The sequence below is a fragment of the Hippocampus zosterae genome, chromosome 15 (genome assembly GCF_025434085.1).
Source record: "Hippocampus zosterae strain Florida chromosome 15, ASM2543408v3, whole genome shotgun sequence".
NCBI lineage: Eukaryota > Metazoa > Chordata > Actinopteri > Syngnathiformes > Syngnathidae > Hippocampus > Hippocampus zosterae.
This window is the reverse complement of record NC_067465.1, coordinates 5,451,329-5,469,866: the sequence shown is the minus strand read 5'-3', so window position 1 is coordinate 5,469,866 and position 18,538 is coordinate 5,451,329. Positions and strand designations below refer to the sequence as shown.

The window sequence follows — 18,538 nt, the reverse complement described above, 5'->3', positions numbered from 1 at the left end:
CGTCTGGACTGATGAATCCTTTGCCTGCCATCTTATCCGGCTGACAACTGGGGCAGTTCAGATGTCGAAGCAAAAATGAGAGGGTGCTTTATTGGCAGTCGATTTTCATAATGACACGAGTTCTCCCAGACATTAATGAAGAAAGACAGTTTAGAGAGAAGGACATCCGTACTGCCGCATGTGTTTACAGTACATTTAGAAGAACCAAGCAGCGTACTGTTTATTGCAGTGGTTTACTTTCATGCAATAGTAGATTCCTTTATAGATAGAATTAAGGTAAATGGCACGCAAGCATCTGTCCTATGTCTTTGGCATTGAAGCAAAGTACTGTATACTGCAGTACTTCTAACATTGGGGTCAAGGAACACTTGGAGTCCACAAACTGTAGATTGGCACTGACCAGGAGAGATCCGAAGGAAGATATTATGCCAGTCCTTAAGAGTTTGTGCTGACTCCCCAAGAAAATATATATTTTTTTAAATTAAATTTATTGCAGCTCTCTAATCGCCTCCACAGCCATCAATCACAGGCGAATGTCCTTCTAGATTGTTTTAGGCCCCACATCAACAATCGTTGACGAGTGTGTCTGGGCTCCGTCAAGTCGATGCTTCCACTGCCCGGTGGCGTCAACGTGCATGTGACACACCGCCAGGTGAAAGTTTACAAATCACTGGAGGCTTACACTTTGTAAGCAGATGGATACAGAGTGTAAACTTCAAAATCTTATCTGAAGGAGGAGTCCTGTCCGGTGCACGGTAAGTACAGCACCGGGTGTTCAGAATGTTGTCTAGATAGCGGTCGTGGTTGAAGCTACGTAAGGTAATTTAGGATGATTCTCAGAATCAGAACTCTTTCGGGTTTTGTCAACTTGAATGTATTTGGCTCGTTGTGCTGGTAACGCACCGCTCGGCCCCGTGACTTTACCAGCATCGGCGACAGACGAATAAACAGGACATTTGTATTGCTAGTTGTTCAACTGGGGCTAAATTGCCATGGCGCTTTGGTCGTGGGATAAAATGTTCGATCGCCGTATGAATTGCGGCGATCAGAGTTAGCCTCAAGATGTTAGCTTTCGGCTAATGTTGGACTAGCTAGCTTTTGCTCGCGAATCCCAAACATTAACGGCTTGTAGTTTAGTATTATTTACTGACAAATTTAAAATCTATTATTAAATAAATAATCTCACATTTCAGTCTTTATTCTGATTTCAAAAGTAAACAAATTTACTGCTCAAAAAGTGATCGCTGCACACACGGACCCATATTATGGCTTGAATTCTGCCCGGGCGATGTTTCTCAGGCTCTTCACTTTACATGTTTTCGATTTTTATACTGTTTTATCTTATCTTCGGGCAAAAAAATAGACCCTCTAGGTGGCCTTTTTGGGGACTTCAGCACCTGCCGCTAACGTCACTGTGAACCCCCCTGACAGCATGTACTAAAAATGACGAATACAGTTTGCAACTGCAAACGTTCTTTTTTTTTTCTTCAAATGTGTGTCTGCTGAGTTTGCAGGTCCACAAGTTAGAAGGAGTCAGCAACTCACGTTGCACACCACTGACCCAAACTCCCCCAACTGATGTAATAAAGTGCAATATTTTTCCCTTTTCTCTTCAGAACTCATAATAGCAGCTGGAGCACCACCTGCGTCTTGTCCAGTGCTGGGGTTAATGGTACAGAGCAGTCAGCTGAGCAAGACCACTCCCGGTAAGAAGTATGCTGTAGAAGCAATTTTCTTTCCTCCTGTAAGCAGTCCCCTCCCACGCATGCCTCCCCTTCCACAGTCAAACCGCATAGGTCTTTGCATCCAGCGCTCAACACACAGTCCCGCTAAGCTCCTCTTTCAAAGACAACCTCTCCGGTGGCCTCTCTGATCTCAGCACGACTTTCCTCTGCGTTCAATGTGTTTCTCTGTTAGCACACGGTCGCCCCTTCTGACACATCTTATAGATTCCCTCTCATCGCTAGGCAAAGCGGGAAGGAAACACAAGAGGAGATACGATCAAAGCCATCTTGCCACTCCCTGCGATTGCAAACCCCTCCGATCTCCCACCACCTCTCTTCTTTCCGATGACTTTTTTGCACGTATGGAAACCAGATGTGGCAGTAAAAGAAGAGTTGTGGAGAGAGAGAAAAAAGTGCATCAGGTTGTAGGATAGTTCTTGATCAGAATGCAGGGCAAAGAGCTCAGACATGAAATGAGTCCGCTCTCCTGACTAGTTCCCCATTCGGAGGGGGTTTCCTTGTTTCCTTGTGGATATGACTAGGTCACGATGAGGACAGTTGACCTTGGAGCAAAACCAGGAAGGAGAGCCTGAATCAGCATCTCATGTCAGAGGTGTTTTCCTGCCAGGCTTGGGGGGAAAAAACAGGCCGCATAGGGCAGACGCTTTTAGGGAAAGAAAAAGTCAACTGTTGATCGGTCAACTTCCTTGCACCTGCAATTTTTGTTTCACCCACACAATACCTCCCTCTGGGCGACTGCGCCCACTGCACCGCAGCCCACAAAAAACTGCTTTTTGGGTTTTGACGGTGAAGATCTCTGAGGGGCCAGTGGTGAGAAAGTGCAATGTTGAAAACAATCTATATTCTACTACGGTAAACCAGGAAATAAATCAGGAGCCATGTGAGCCGCACACAGAACACTCACCATGACATTTGAAATCGTTGTATACAACAACCGGAATATCAGATTCAATGCCAGGCGCTTTCTTAAAAAAACAAAAAGTCTAGCAACCATTATATCAGTCAAACTTACAGAAAAATGTTACAGACTGTAAACGCGCAGAATACTTCGGCATCAGCTAGAAAGCGCTGCTGTGGAGCCTCAATAAGCACCCCAAAAGACTATTTCTCGCTACTATTTCATGTCAATTGTCCCCCTTGACCGACCATTCGAGCAGTGAGTCAGCATAAGGAACATTTATAGTGCAAATGAAATCCCGGTGTTGCGCATGAGGCCGCTCGCCAGTATCCCCTAATGAGCTACTTCACCCGATGTCCTTGTTGCCAGGCAGATTTCAACAGTCTTTCTCGTTTTAACAGGGAAGTTCCCCGGGCTTCTCGCCGTGAGCTTTGTCCCGCCATTGCACTATGATATATGGCTTGGCCATTATATGAGGCACAACGCACCGAGCGGAACCTCCTCCAATAGGAAATTTCCACTCATCAACCAGCAGGACAAATACATAAAAGTGGAACAGGAAGTGTCCTGCCATGAAAAAAAAAACTCTCAAACACTTAATGAGGTTTGGGACATGAGACGCGGCCACCTTTTCACTTCCCAGACGGCAGAGTATAATCTGGCAACATTTTCTGTTTTATCTTGGTCGGAAAAGTGGCGGCTGGTTTTGTTGAGAGAAAAAAGGAAAAGCTTCTCAGGTTACACAAAAAATGTGTTGTGTGTGTGTGTGGGGGGGGGGGGGTGGAGGTGTTCGGAGAAACTATGCAAAGAGTTGTGCCCATCCTTGACTTCGCTTCGCAGACTCGGCAGGAAAGGACACTTGAGGGCCACTGCTCCATTTCTTGTTTGTGTGTCACAACACAACATTGTTGGAAGTCTTCTTGAAATCCGCATCTGCGGCCACATTGCCATGTCCTGCCGTGCACGTGATGCAGTTGCAATTCCAGATGTAGCTCACGGAATTCTGCACCATTTCTGGTCTCCAAATGTGACTTAATCCACCCCGAGACACACACACACACACACACGCACATCCACAATGCTACTCCATCCTGCAAACAGTCTCGTGATTCGCACTCCCTCCCCAGCCCCGACACTTCAAAACACTACAGCCAAGTGGAGACAACTGGGCGCCTTCTTTATTTATTTTTATATATTTATTTCCAGAGGAAGAAAATAACTAATGACTTTTACCGAACGAACGCTGTATTGTTGTCATTACACATCATCAATCTGCTTTCCCCTCACGTTTAAGGCGACGCCCATGTGGGACTTTTGGATCATTTGGTAGTGAACTTTGAACTTTTTTTTTGCCTCACGATGGAAGGCACTGTCGTCGAACACGCATACAAATGCTGAGTGCATATGAGACATTCACGTATGCATGACCACGTTGAGTTCATCAGACCGGGGTCAAATATTTACCAATGGCATTCATTGCTGCATTAAAGAGAAAAAAAAATCCACACTGAGAACCTGGAAAACGCACAAACGCGCGCACACACGCACAGCCATACAGCTGAGATATGTTTTCCTGCTGTGCAAGGGGTTGATCGTCTTTATCCCTGTTTCTACTTAGGATTTGGACGCATTCCCCAGTTTCCAACCCAATTCCTGGGCCTGATTTTCCAAGCCGAGCTAATGGAGAGTGGAGTGGCTGGGGAGCAAGAAAGCTGGAGGTCCAGGAGGACAGTCGGAGACCAGAAGGAGGGCAAAATTCGGAAGGCGGCTGGGTTTTAAATGGCAGGTAAGAACTGTATTACAGGAATGTACAACAGGCTGAAAAGTAAGGGAAGCCTTCCTTCTCACGTTCCAGATTTTAAATTGATGTCGTAGCTAAAAACAAAATCCCTCGAACCTTTTGAGGACTGGATTCAAAATCCACAAATCTATCCATCCATTTTCTAATCTGCTGACGCTCAGGAGGGTCGCGGGCTTGCCAGAGTCCGTCCCAGCCGTCTTTGGTCAGCAGGCGGGGGACACCCTCAACTGGTTGCCAGCCAATCGCACAGAAATGAACAACCATTCGCGCTGACAATTACAATTTCGAGCGTTCGATTAACCCGCCGTGCATGATTTTGAAATGTGGGAGGAAACCGGAGTACCCGGAGAAAACCCACGCAGGCACTGGGAGAACATGCAAACTCCACACAGGAAGGCCGGAATCAAACCCCGCCACCTCTGCACTGTGAGGCGGACGTGTTAACCGGTTGGTCACCGTGCCGTCCAATCCACAAATGCGAATGAAACATTTGTACAGCTTTTGTAAGCTCTTCAAAATGACAATTGTTGGTGTGTGTAGCCTCCATGTGACTGACCCACATTTAAACCCAACTTCTCTTATTTCTTCGGGCTATATTTGATATAGTGTGTTGCACTCCTTCTAGTATGTGGCTGGTGATATATATTTATTATTTTTTGGGGGGGGGGGTCAATTCTCCCTGCAGGGCCTGTTGAGTTAGTTAGTTTTTTAGGTCATGGATGCAGTAATACATGTACCGTAGGTCCAAGCAATTGTACGTGAAATGCCTCATGCAAGAAACACACCACATGAATACTTTTGAAATGTCTTTTATTTTGTAGGAAATGTCCAAAAACGTCAAGAGCACAGACACAATCTCATTGCGGAAACGAGATCAATCTTTCATTATTATCATCATCACTAGTATCATTATCATTGCTGTGAAATTTCCCCTAAACCCTGACGAGCAAAGTTAGCACCAAACTTTAAAATGCTAAACATGTACAATGAAAAATGGACGCCATTTTTTTCAGATTTCAGATTTATTTTCATTTGACCATAAAATCAAAACATATCAAGTTTCAATCACAAATAATAACCCGCGTCCCCCGTTCACTATTCCCACATATAAAATTAAGGCCACTTTCAAAACGGAATGTCACTGTCCAGCAGGACTTTTTAATGACAATGTACAAAAACACATTCATAACACAGACAACAACAATAATAGTAATAGTCATAATAATAATGACAACATCAGCATTTATATAAAAAGGGGAAACACAGTTTATTGCTCATGCTGATGGTTTCTTTCCCTTTTATGGTTCGCGCTGGCTCCGTTCTTTTTTTACTGGAAGGATCAAAAACACAATGACTTTGTGGTTTGAGGAAAAACGTTTGCATGAGTGTCTCGGTGTGTGTGCAGAGGGAACCGGGCGTGTGTGGGGTGTGCAGTACATTGCGGGGGGGGGGGGGGGGGGGTCAAAGACACAATTTGCTTACACGAGGAACACGGTATGCCGCGTAGAGGCAACAAACGCTGAGCGATGGCGTCAACTTGACAAGAAGACATTGAAAAAAGGCTAAAACAAACAAAGCAACAGCTGTGAGCTGGCGTCAGTCCCCACAAGGACAGAGAACCAAATGGAAGGCCCGACCGAGCGCTCGAGGTGACGGAGCGAAAAGAACCTGCCGGTGGTTTCAAGAGTGAAGCGTGCCCGCCCCGTCCTCACATTCGATCTTATTTTGGAGAACGTCGCCTTCCATTTGTTTCTCTTTCTGTCCTGCCCTCCTGTTCCGACTACACTTTGTCCAGTAAGGAACGTTGGCAGTAGAGGAGTCGGCGAGGAGTCCCGTAGCGACGGAGAAACACTAAAGCCGCCAGCGTTGCAATCACGCACACCAGCAGGAACAATGGAATGACCACGGCGGCCGCGCCCCCGCCACTTCCCGCCCCTCCTTTCTCGTCCACCTCGATAATGATCACCTCCGTATCGTCCGCTTCCTCTTCCCGATCCACCGTTGTCTCGGTTTCTCTCTCTCTCTCCCTCTCTTTGTCTGTCTCCCTGTCTCGACTTCTGTCCTTGTCGTCGTCGTTGTGGTCCCTCTCCTTGTCTTTGTCGTGGCCGCCTCTTCCTCCGTCCGTCTTGGGGTCTTCGTTGGGACATCCCATCCAATCGCGCAGAGCTGATTTCGGGTAGCCGGGCTCCACGCGCATCATCTGATTGTTGAACTTCCAGTACTTGTTGGCTTTATAAAAGTAGGTGTACGCTGAGGAGGAGGAGAAAGATGAACAGCCATTACTTCTTGGGACTTGATTTGCGTTTTTACTGTCAGTTGTTGCGTTTGGAGGTTGGGGTTCTCGTTTTGGCTCCTTTAGCTTCGTCTGCTGCTATTGCACGCATTTACGTCATTTAACCCCGCGTACTTCTGGGGCGGACATACCTTGATCTTTGCTCATGAAGGCTGCCTTGATATTGTCGGGCACTCCTTGCCAGACGCTGACGGGCCTTGGATAACCAGCGTCAACACTCCGCGATGCTTCGTTAAAACGGTAGTACCTACACAAAGGACAGGAAAAGGGAAGGCACGTCATTTCGGACGGGTCGAGACTTGCCACCAAATTCTGAGCTGCCGCTGGTTGCAAGGTTGCGTTCCTCCGCCGCGGGTCTCATTGGCCAATTGTGATTCAAAATGTCAGACTGACTTGTCTCCTCGGAAGAAGTAGGTCTGCCCAGTGGGGGTGTAATAAAGCGCGGCGTCTATCCGATCTTTCGGGAGGCCGCTGCCCATCTCCCTGAGCTTCTTGGGGTAACCGGCATCGAGGATGGATTCACTAAACACCCAGTATCGATCACCTAATTGGGGAGAGGAAATACAAGCGCCCACGGTGAATATTATTTCCTTAAAGTGAGGAACCAGCGGAATCTTTTTCTGTCAAACGCGAAGGTAAATTTGACCTTTAAAGAAGGCAAACGTCCCATCCTCCCTTTCAAAAGCAGCGTTGACGAGAGTAGGCAGCCCCCTCCAGAAATGACCGATAGGCATGGGGTATCCATCCATCACTTGGTTGTTCCGCACACGCCAGAACCACTTATCCTGAGGGGGCGGGGAGACAACTCATTTCCTAACGGCCCCTAATCTTGTCAAAACGAGATCTCGCGGCTTTACCTTGAACACAAACATTTCGCCTCTGAGGATCGCGATGGTGTCAAAGTGTCCCTCGCAAATGTTTGGGCCAAAACGAGGTTTGTCTGGTGTATAGCTGGGAGTTGTGTCTGTTGGAATTTGAGGTGTCGCAAATGGCGGCTGGGGGGGGCCCGATCCGGAGCCTGCAATGGGAAAATCGCAAAGGAAAATGGCACCGAGTTAGAGGTCAGTTTGGGAAAACTTCAGCAAATAGTCTCCAGCGATATGTTCAGAAATGATGACCCACCGTACCATAAAGTTGTTGAATGCCTCTGAGGTCGTCTTCGGGAAGTTGGAAGTTCTCGGTGTCCATCCATTGGTAAAAAGGGGCCATAATGGCCGAGGGGTCGTTGGAATGCTCCAAACCGAGAGCGTGGCCCAACTCGTGCACCGCAACCAGGAAGATATCATTGCCTGGAAGCATCCAAACATGACGCAACGTGACCAAATAGGAAGGGGAAGGGACATGAAGATAACATGTGAAATGCTCAAACACATTTTTATTTTTTGGGGGGCGGTGACTAATGTGGACGCAAATAGTCGACCGGTCTGCAAATCAAAACCAGGGCAAAGAGTGCAAACACGCGCAGGTCGTGCGAACTGACTCAAGCTAATCCAGAAATAAGCACTTCCCCATCTTTACAAAAAGACTCCGGGAATGAACTTCCTCGTGCCGACACGAGATGGGACACGTCGGCGCTGGTAGGACGTGCGCCACATTTGCACATTTCCCAGGACTCGAGCTTGTGAATGACAGAGGCAACTCCCTCTGTTGATCATCAGGCCTCGCTTTGCGGCGCCTTACCCATCAGATCCCGGTTTCCAATGGTCCAAGGCTCAGCCGCGTCAAAGTGGGTGTCCCCCCCGATGCCATTCCCGGGGAAGTAAGCGTGGGCCAGGAAGCCTCCCTCGCCGTCGAAAGGGCTGCTGTCGCCGTGGAAGCCCTCGGCGAAGAATATCATGATGTCCGCAAACTCCTCCACTTTGTCCCGGATGTAGTGGTAGGGGATCTCGCGGAATCGCAGTGGGGTGACGCCCTCCCACACCTTGAAGGCCCTCCTGATGGCCTCGTGGGTCTCGTACTCGCCCACCTTGGGTGTGTAGTTCTGTATTCTGAGGATGGGCACATTTTGTCGTTTTGAAAGTTGCGCAGTACCGGACATTTTGTAGGAGGGGAATTTTGGCGTTGTACTGTGGGAAGTATTTTAACATTGCGATAGCCCTTTTATTTATTTTTGTTAAAGACGGTCATGTGGAGATGGGTCTTGGTGGATCGTCATGTCTCCTCGAGTTGCCAAGGAGACGGCAAATTGGACATGAGTGGCGTCCAGTAAATGAAAGGAAAGGAAAATCTGAATCTGAGTAGTTATGTGCAATCGATCTGATCTTGTTCATTGCGATGGCGATGAATCGACGGCGTGCTTGTTATTCGCTAAACCGGATGGATGTTCATTCATCACTTACGAAAATGTGATTTGGTTCTTGGTCCACTTCAGGCCCTGGACGGCGTAACGCTTTCTCCGCAGGTTGGTTTTCAACTCGGCGCCGAACTTGTCCGGCACACCGCAGCGAGGTCGTTGCATCGCCCTGTCGGACATTCGCATTCGTCACGGATTTCGTAACGTAGGACGGAACGGAACTCTGCTCGCTGTAAAACAATGGATGGTTTCTCACTCGATGGTGTTGGTGTCAAAGGAGCCGGTGACGGTGAGGCCATAGAACCGCTGCATGGCGGCGATGGCCGAGGAGACGGAGTGAGGGGAACGCTGCGTGTGGGTCCGCAAGTCCCCCGGCGGGAGGTAACCGTATTGTTGCAGCCAAGACTGCGCACAAAGAGACAACATGTTTTGTTACTCACACAACCCGTGACAAAACCAAAGAAGACGATTGCTCAACTTCAAACAGACGCTCAACAACACTTGACGTGACACGCGCTGGACCTTTTGAACCTCGACCAAGATCGTAGAACAGAATGTGTTTGGATGTTGGAAAATCACAACAACCTCATGTTGAAATATTAAGTGCAGCTGTTGCGAAAAGAACCAATTCCACACTGATGCGGACCAGGAGTTGTTTTGCTGCGTCGGTGCCAACGAAGGACCGAAACTGACTCAAAGGCGAAACGGGTCCAAAGCGCCGCACCAACCGACAAACATGGCTCAAGTTTCGACAAAACTCCAGCAAGCCTGAGGAAATTCCCTCTTTTGCGTAACGTGTGACTTTTTCACTTCAGTCGCAGGCGAGTCAGTCTTTTGATTTGGTGTCAGTGCCGCAATGGTCATCGGGTTCTTCAAGAATTCTCAGGCTGAACTTGACCTTACTTTCCCCCTGGAAAAAGCATTTCGCCGCGGCGCTGGCTTGTCACCTGGACGGATGCCAGCGGCTTTGCTCGGCGCACGGCCCGCGCGGCTTTTTTCCCTCTGTGGCCAAACGTTGGGGGAGGGGGGAAAAAAACCAACACTGAGGCTATTGGAAAGGCAAAACGAACCCCGCTTTTAAAAAGTCACTCAGTGAGAGTAAATGTGGAGTCAATTGCTGCAATGTCACATGACGGGATCTTGCCGTGCCGCCCAGTTTTGATCCTAGCTGAGATTTGACAATTTATTGTTATTGAATTCCGATGCGGCATGCTGATTGGATTCTAAAATTTATGTCCCAACGCGAGCTAAAACTACAGGAATGAATGCATTCAATGAATGCCTCGTTCATGGTGTCGTGGCACTTTTTGTTTCCAACCCTTCACCTAGGTTTTCATCACTTTGCTAAAATTTTTCTCGTTTTTTTAAAGCGTCACGCACAACATGTGCTATAGAAGAGCAATTGCAACTTATTTGGGGCAAAGAATATAAAAAAAGTGAAATGACCATAGAGCAACAGCAATTTTTTTTAACCCAAAAAGTTAGAGTGAGTCCATCCATCCATCCATCCATTTTCCGAACCGCTTAATCCTCACCAGGGTCGCGGGGGGTGCTGGAGCCTATCCCAGCCGTCTTCGGGCAGTAGGCGGGGCACACCCTGAATCAGTTGCCAGCCAATCACAGGGCACACAGAGACGAACAACCATCCACGCTCACATTCACACCTAGGGACAATTTAGAGCGGCCAATCAGCCTGCCACGCATGTTTTTGGAATGTGGGAGGAAACTGGAGCACCCGCAGAAAACCCACACAGGCCCGGGGAGAACATGCAAACTCCACGCAGGGAGGCCGGAGCTGGAATCGAACCCGGTACCTCTGCACTGTGAAGCCGACGTGCTAACCGCTGGACCTACCAGGCCGCAAGTTAGAGTAGAGTTAAAAATTTAAAAAAAAAGACTCCCCCGGCCTCTCCCACCCTCGCACGGAGCACAGGTGCAGCACAAACAGTCTCTTTCGATTGTGCAGATGTACCTCATGAACCATCCTTTGAGCGTAGATGCAGTACGTGTTGTTTAGAAGCCCCAAATTGGCTATTTGTAGTATTTGTGTCTCTCTTTTCAACAAATATTGCAAACAAATACTGCCAACTCGGGGCGAGAGGCAACGGGGGGTGGGGGGGTACGCCCTGGACTGCTTGACACCAATCACAGGGCACAAACAACGAGCAGCAATTCACACTCAACCAACCAACAAAGTCTTCGATTGCCCTGACGTGTGTGGAAGCCGGAGAAAAACCCGGCGGAAACCCACGCGAGCGCAAAAACGAGCTGCGAGATTCGAATCGCAGGCCTTCGAAGTAAGAGGACACATCTGCTGGCGCGCGAGAGGGGAGCGGCCCGGGGCGAGACTCGGGCAAACCTCAGCAGATGTCCGCCGTGGCGCTCCAGCCTCAGTCACTCATTAAAACGAAGAATTGCGCATGCCGCCTCGCATCCAAACCTCAAAGTGTCTCCTCTCGTTGCCTCCTCGCTCCACCCCCTTCTCCTCTCTGCCCTCTCATGGGAAAAAAAAAGTCAGCCCACACCCAGAGCCTGTCAATCATTCTTCCAAGTACAGCGACGCCTCAACATGGTTGGTTTACAGTTCGCCGGTATGGAGAGGACGGATTCCGGTCCGATGTGAGCGAGTTTGGCATGAAAAAGGTTTTGTTCCTCACTCTCGGGGAGACGCGGCGGTTGGAGTGTTTACACGACTTTACCTTTCAATGAGCCCTTTCTGGCTGCGACAACTGGGCGCAAGTGGACACACAGAAAGACTCGCTGTCTCCTCGTGTAGCGCCTTGCGCACCGGCGGCGGAAAGAAGAGGGAACATGGCGGATTGGAGCGTCGTCGGTGGCAGTGGTGGAGGAGAATCCAATAGCGGATGAATTGATTCTTAAAAGATGCGTGTAAAGGATTGCTGATTAATTGGGTCTTGAAGCAGAGTCCAATTGGTACTTGCCGATTCAGTCTCGGGTCTGATTTGGGGTCAAAACAAGAACCAAGTTTCATTATTTTGCTAAAATGTCCAAACAATTATTCATTCATCTTCCATACCGCTTGATCCTCACTAGGGTCGCGGGGGGTGCTGGAGCCTATCCCAGCCGTCTCCGGGCAGTAGGCGGGGGACACCCTGAATCGGTTGCCAGCCAATCGCAGGGCACACAGAAACGAACAACCATTCTCACTCACACTCACACCTAGGGACAATTTAGAGTGAAAAAATCAGCCTGCCACGCATGTTTTTGGAATGTGGGAGGAAACCGGAGCACCCGGAGAAAACCCACGCGGGCCCGGGGAGAACATGCAAACTCCACACAGGGAGGCCGGAGCTGGAATCGAACCCGGTACCTCTGCACTGTGAAGCCGACGTGCTAACCCAAACAATTAGGGTGAGGAAAAAAATGGAATAAAGTTACGTACGATGTGTGTAAAATTTGCCATGTATCTACTGTCACCTTCAAGTATGAAACATATTTTGAAAGACTAAGAATACAACGCTCAATTCTGCTATATAGTGCCGATTTCTGTGATAGGCCAGTAAATATGATTTGTCAAGGGAACCCTTTCATTCCAGATTTTGCTATTGGGGGGGGGGGGGGGGGTAATAAGATATCCTTTATTTGTCCCACAATGGGGAAATTTACAGCCTCCAGCAGCAAGAATGTATGTAGAAAGAAGAAGAGAAAAAAAAAACAACAACAAACATCTTTCAATTAAATAAATAAATAAATTCAATTAAATATGAACACAAATGGATAAATCGCAGTACTATTTACAATTTACCTTCACATCATTTAATTATTATTATTATTATGATTGTTATTTTTTATTCATCAGCCTGACAGCAGTTGGTAGGAACGAGCGTCGGTATCTCTCCTTCTTGCAGCGTGGGTGTAACAGTCTCTGGCTGAAGGAGCTACCAAGTGCTGTCAGGGCGGGCTGGAGGGGGTGGGAGGGACTGGCCATCATAGCTTTTAGCTTAGTTAGCATCCGTCTGTTGCCCACCTCCTCCAGAGTGTCAAGGGAGCAACCCAGGACAGAACTGGCCTTCCTGACCAGTCGCTCCAGTCTCTTTCTGTCCCGGGCCGAGATGCTGCCTGACCAGCAGACAATGCCATAATAGATGGCCGAGGCCACCACCGAGTTATAGAACGTCTTAAGGAGTGACCCCTGAACCCCAAAAGACCTCAGTTTCCTGAGTAGGAAGAGTCGGCTCTGTCCTTTCCTAATCAGGGTGTCCGTGTTTGTGGACCAGTTTAGATTCCCAAAAACAAATCACAAATCACAAGTGATCGTGTTCGACCTCATCGTTTCCGTTGGTTCAGGTCCGGTTTGACTGATATTTGGGACATTGTCACACGCTTGTTTTTTTTTTGTTGTTTTTTTTTGGTTTCCTCTCCAGCTCACTCCAAAGACTGCTGTTGTATGACACTAGGCGCTTGTTTGAACTTTCGAGCTCCTCGCATTCTTCCATCCGTCCTTATAAGGGCTTCGGTCTCCGACTTGACAAAGTCTTATTCACTTTTGAGCGAGGCTATTTTTACACCATTAATAGGCCGAGTCACCTTAGAGGTGGCATGAAGTGGAAACGCTCCGTATTTACGCAGACGATGACTCTCGGCACTAACGAGGCCCCTTTCAAGTCGAATATGCGAAACTGCCGCTTGGAAACCGTTTTTACGTAACGGTCGACAACTTTATTTTCTTTTATCCTGTCAGATCAAACGTGCAATTTAGTCAGCGGTTTCAAATTTACAGTCGCAGCCGCCCACGTGGAAGACTTCGTGGCAACGGTCAAGAAGAAAAGGGGAGCATGTCCGCTTTGTATAGGTGGTGAGTTTGCATGAGGGAGAGTGTGTCGGTGCAGAACCGGGGAGTCAGTTGTTCCATTCAGGCCAAGCCAATGGAAAAAAAAAAAAGGGGCGGGGTGATCAACTGGGATGGCGGTCGCCCGGAGGTAGCGGATGCTCCTCACCCTGCTCTGCTATCCCTTCGATGGGATTACACTGGAGTGGTCAAACTTTGTTACAGGCTGCCTGAAAGTGAGCCTCAAGTGGACACACGGCATGTCATCCCCGGGGAGACGTTAGCAAAGCTTTCGACGGCCAAGTCCAACGCGACCTCACGTAACGCGTGGACGTCACTGCAAGTTGTCATTTTCATGGCAACGATTCCTCTCGTCGAGGTGACCGCTTTGGATATGACCTCATTTCCTGGAACGATATCAATCCCTGCTTGGGCCACCCGTCCTTTATGACTGGGGTGGGTCTTTGTGTATAACAAAATGGAGAGGGACGTGGGGGGGGGGGGTAGTCCTTCCTTACATCCTGTCTTTCTTCTTTGTCAGCGGTAAAAATAAACCATATATCCCACACAAAAATGTGTATATACATCTGAGTGTGTATGTATAATGTCGATGTAAAGTAATATAAAGTATAGTGGAAACTCTCCACTCAAGTTTTACACAAATGTGGAAAAAAAAGACGACATGCACACGGCGGGTCACGATTCCCAATTCAGATTTGTTGTCAATCTGATCTTTTGTGACTTCTAACGTGAATGCAGCGTGTCCAAATGTGACGTACATGCACCCCCCCACCCCTGCCCCATCAAAAAATGAGATCTACTGGCACAGTGTTTATGTCCCGTGTGTAGGGGCTCTTTTTTTTTTTTTTAATCATCCCATATTCACAGAGTCGCAAGGTGTGAGGAGATATAAATATTTGGGAGGCGACGTTCCTCATCTCATTTTATGGAGATGGCTACAAAATATGACGTCGCGTAATAAATCACTTGTGCGGGAAAACTGCCTCCACCCACCCCGCCCAAAAACAACAAATCAGATGTCAACAAACGGACGGGGTTGTACCGCGAACATACAACGATATACAATCAGTGAATAATGACAAATCCCTCCCTCACAAATAATATATCATGAGTTATCAAAGCCTATTATTTAGGCATCATGATATTTGCCCCCCCCCAATGTTTTTTTAAATGTCTCCTTTATTACGCATTGTGTTATCTTTCATAGAGGACGTACGAATGGATCCTCGGACTTCCACCCATTCCGATTCATCTAGGTCATGATTCCTTTTCTATCTTTCTTGAAAAATGGCGTCATTCGCACGGCCACAATGCCTTCTTTTGTGGTCTGCAACAGGCCCCTCACTGTCCTCAGCGGATATTCCCCCCCGGTTCCATCTCGCTTCCATGAAATGACCTCATATGGTAGCCATTCCCTTCGATATGTTTTATGTGTAGAGGGACAGAGTTCTGCTCGTATCCGTGCAGATGTCATCCAAGCTTGTTAACACTTGAAGGTGTTTTGTTGGCTGAGCAAAAAAAAAAAAACCAAAGGCGTGCTTCCCGTCCACTTGAATTAGTCACACAAAAGGAAATGACTTCATGCACCGTATCCGGTGGCCGTCAGCGTTAATAACACTTCACGCAAACCTGCTGACCGCTCGCAAAGTTATCACCTAAACATTCTCGCGACAAAATCCTTGTTAGGATTATTGCAACAACCCAGCAGCCACCGGGAAATCGGCCGCAACAACAACCAGTTAACCTTTTTGGGATTTCTGACATTTTGGTGCAAATCCAGAAAAAGCAGGGATAGTATTTTTGCCGTTGATTCTCAAGGGAAAAGGTTGACTGATCCCCAGAATCCAAAATGGCATCTATTAAGTTAGCCATATCAATGTTGAATTGCAGGATGTTAGCTTTTAATGAAATGCAATGACTTCACTGTCTTTTTGCGCTACTGCACACAGACCTGTCTCAAGCGTTTTGGGTGGCTTCCACGTCAAAAACGTTTTTTTACGGTTTTCAAAAACTGCCACTATTTTTTTTTTTAATCACTATTTTAGTGGGGCCGGTACTGGTTAGTGTGTCGGCCCACAGCGCAGAGGTGCGGGGTTCGATTCCAGCTCCGACCTTCCTGTGTGGAGTGTGCACGTTCTGCAACAGTAACCCCTTGTACTTGCAGTACTTTTGGCATATTCAAGAATTTTAAAGCTGTGCCCCAAATGAACAGGCAAGACCCCTTGAAACTTGGAATACAGACTGCTATCTTCTGACGATGAGAAGTTTTGCGAGGGAGTGTCCCGGTGGCCTTCATTTCACATATTGCAAACATACTGTATGCAAACTCCAAACTCATCTTTGGTTTCCACCCTAGATTTTGAATTTGGTGCTGAGCCAGTTCCTTTGTTTACATTTGACTCCTCTAAGTTGTCCCTTTTCGTTGGGCACTTGAATGTAGGTCAGCAGAGCCCAATGTAACATTCTTCCACGAAGGATAGCTGGAATAATAATAATAAAGAAGAAATTTGGCACCAGCGGTTGATCAAAGCAATCATGCGGGCCGCTGATGTCATGCTGTAAAAGACCCCCAAAAAACCTGAGAAGCTGCTACTTCTTATCAACAAGCCGCATTTTTCCGCGACGGACTCGTTCTCCGAGAGGTTTGAAGAACGCCTCGCAGTCTGCCGAGCCATAACTTGAGACAGATGTCATCAATTACATTTCCCCATCCCCCTCGATATTAACGGACCCGCAGCTCTCAAAACCCCCTCCCGCGCCCACAAAAATTGCCTCTGACTCTGCCCCGACCACAATACAAACTCAGATTTCTCCCCATTTGCCTTCTCATGCTTTCTTGCTTTTGCCTCCTCAGCACTCCTCAGCGTTTTCACGAGCGCGATCATCATTATGGGCTGCTTCCGCTAACCCCGGTCGAAGCCCTTCCCGTCTTGTGACTTTTGTTGACATTAGCATCCTTGGCGGATGCGGTCTTCACAAGGACCACAAAAACAATTAATTCTCATACATTCAAACAACTTACAGTCTCCTTCTCATTAGTTTCTCTCATTTTATCATCTTTTCATTCTCAAAAGTGTGCCTTTGGGTGCATGCTAAAAGAGTCTAGCAGCAAAACGCTGATCAACAAGGACACAAGTTCTGACCTTTTTCAGCGTATCGAAGCGCAAACTTCAAGAAAGCAATGAAATCTTGTTTTGCTCGATAAAGCCAGTAGTTTCAGATTCTAAATATCTTGTGGTTCCTAAAAGATTTGACTTTTTACACAGCAACATTAGAGACAAAAAATAAATAATAATGATGCCGTCATGGCTGATGTTGGATTTGGAATTTAATTTTCAGTATTTCACAAAAATTTCAGTGAAGGACCATTAGAAATGTTTTCACACAAATCCTCAGTATACTTATAACTACGCTGCTCGGGGATCACCAATGAACTGCAGGCTATTTGTTCTTTTTCTTGAGCTTTAATGCAACACTTATTTCAAAACAAGAGTAAGCCCCAACACGGGGATGTAAAAAAGAGAAATTGGAGTTCAGCATCACCATACGCATCATCACTTGAAGAGCGTTTGTGGTTAACTTCTTTTTACACTTACACGACAACGGAAGTTTCCTGAAAATGTCTGCACATTTGATTAAATACGTTTCTTTAGTACAGTCTTGTCGTAATTTCCTTCCATTTTGAGTTACTTTGCAATGTCCGCCCAATCTGTTTTTTTTTTCACCTTCTCACCTCGATCCAAACTCACCTCGGGATTGATGTTTTTGGCCGTCCCCGCCTGCGTGCTCGCGTCCAACAGCACCGCCAGCAGCAGCAGTCGGACCACCAGTTTTAGCCTCCGCGGTGCCATCTCGGGACTCTCGAGTCAAACTATTAGAAAAAGGTCGTTTTGTCTTTCAATTGGACAAAGTCTTCACGTTGTCAAAACATTCTTCAAAAAGAAACGGAGTAACAAAGGAAAAAAAAAGAAAGCTGGAGGAATCCGGACGGCTACCAGCGCCTGTTACTTCTCCAATTATTTAAAGTTAGTTAACAACGACGGGCATTCTTCTCCAGTTTTAACCGAAGCTTTCAGATACTACAGGAGGGGGGAAATAGTCAGCTGTTTTGGTAGAAATGCTTAGCTTGTGTCCGCTCTTTTTAGCCGCGTCCCCTTTTGCAGTCTTCCCCACGTAGACGTGGTGGTAGTTTGCAACGCCCCCCACAGCCCGTTTAGAAAATGGCCGCCCACGAGCTCGCCGAACGTCATGAAATAATTGCACAACACGTTCAACGAACTTGTACCCTAAATATCATCGTTCCTACGCCTTATTTTGTCCTGGAAGTGTGTACCGAAACAATTATGACAGACGGACGTGACCAGTTTTCCAGCTCTGTTGAATTTATAGCATATACATTCGGTTTGATGTTTTTAGAGTTTGGTACACGCAATCTGTTTCAAATCCACATTGTCGACAATGCACGGCCCTTTGAGCTCACCCGATTATTAGACTGAACATGAATACTGTACTTTATTATTGAGACGCACTTTACAGTTGACTTAAAGGGAACATTTGCGCCATCTAACGCTCGCATTGTGCTAGAGTGCCGCCCCGACAACCAGTCTTGTAAAACTGCAATTTGAACTTTTTACGGGAAAATCTTCACCGCTTAAAAACACATAAAACCACAACAATGAATTCCTTTACATTAAGAAA

The 18,538-nt window shown here is 47.2% G+C and overlaps 1 protein-coding gene and 1 long non-coding RNA gene across 2 annotated transcripts; one reads left to right on the top strand and one right to left on the bottom strand.

The window, feature by feature from the left end:
- The first annotated feature begins 264 nt into the window (after window positions 1-264).
- Window positions 265-16,838, top strand: LOC127616956 (uncharacterized). Its single transcript, XR_007967250.1, has 4 exons — window positions 265-755; window positions 1,617-1,706; window positions 4,262-4,429; window positions 16,695-16,838. It is a non-coding gene; the product is annotated as an uncharacterized LOC127616956 (long non-coding RNA).
- On the bottom strand, window positions 5,448-18,043 carry mmp14b (matrix metallopeptidase 14b (membrane-inserted)). The gene is made up of 10 exons (XM_052088805.1): window positions 17,590-18,043; window positions 9,287-9,435; window positions 9,077-9,199; window positions 8,418-8,725; window positions 7,865-8,026; window positions 7,595-7,755; window positions 7,384-7,522; window positions 7,131-7,281; window positions 6,869-6,984; window positions 5,448-6,694 (listed from the first exon to the last, which is right to left on the bottom strand). The coding sequence occupies exons 1-10, from the start codon at window positions 17,689-17,691 to the stop codon at window positions 6,225-6,227; spliced, it is 1,881 nt and encodes a 626-aa protein (XP_051944765.1). The 5' UTR covers window positions 17,692-18,043; the 3' UTR covers window positions 5,448-6,224.
- Between the last annotated feature and the right edge of the window lie 495 nt (window positions 18,044-18,538).

Coding starts and splice junctions, on each gene's coding strand:
- mmp14b (XM_052088805.1), bottom strand. CDS start 17,691: ATGGCACCGCGGAGGCTAAAACTGGTGGTCCGACTGCTGCTGCTGGCG. Junction 9,436..17,589: donor CCAAAAACATCAATCCCGAG/GTGAGTTTGGAT, acceptor CTTTGTGCGCAG/TCTTGGCTGCAACAATACGG. Junction 7,756..7,864: donor AGGCATTCAACAACTTTATG/GTACGGTGGGTC, acceptor TTCCCATTGCAG/GCTCCGGATCGGGCCCCCCC.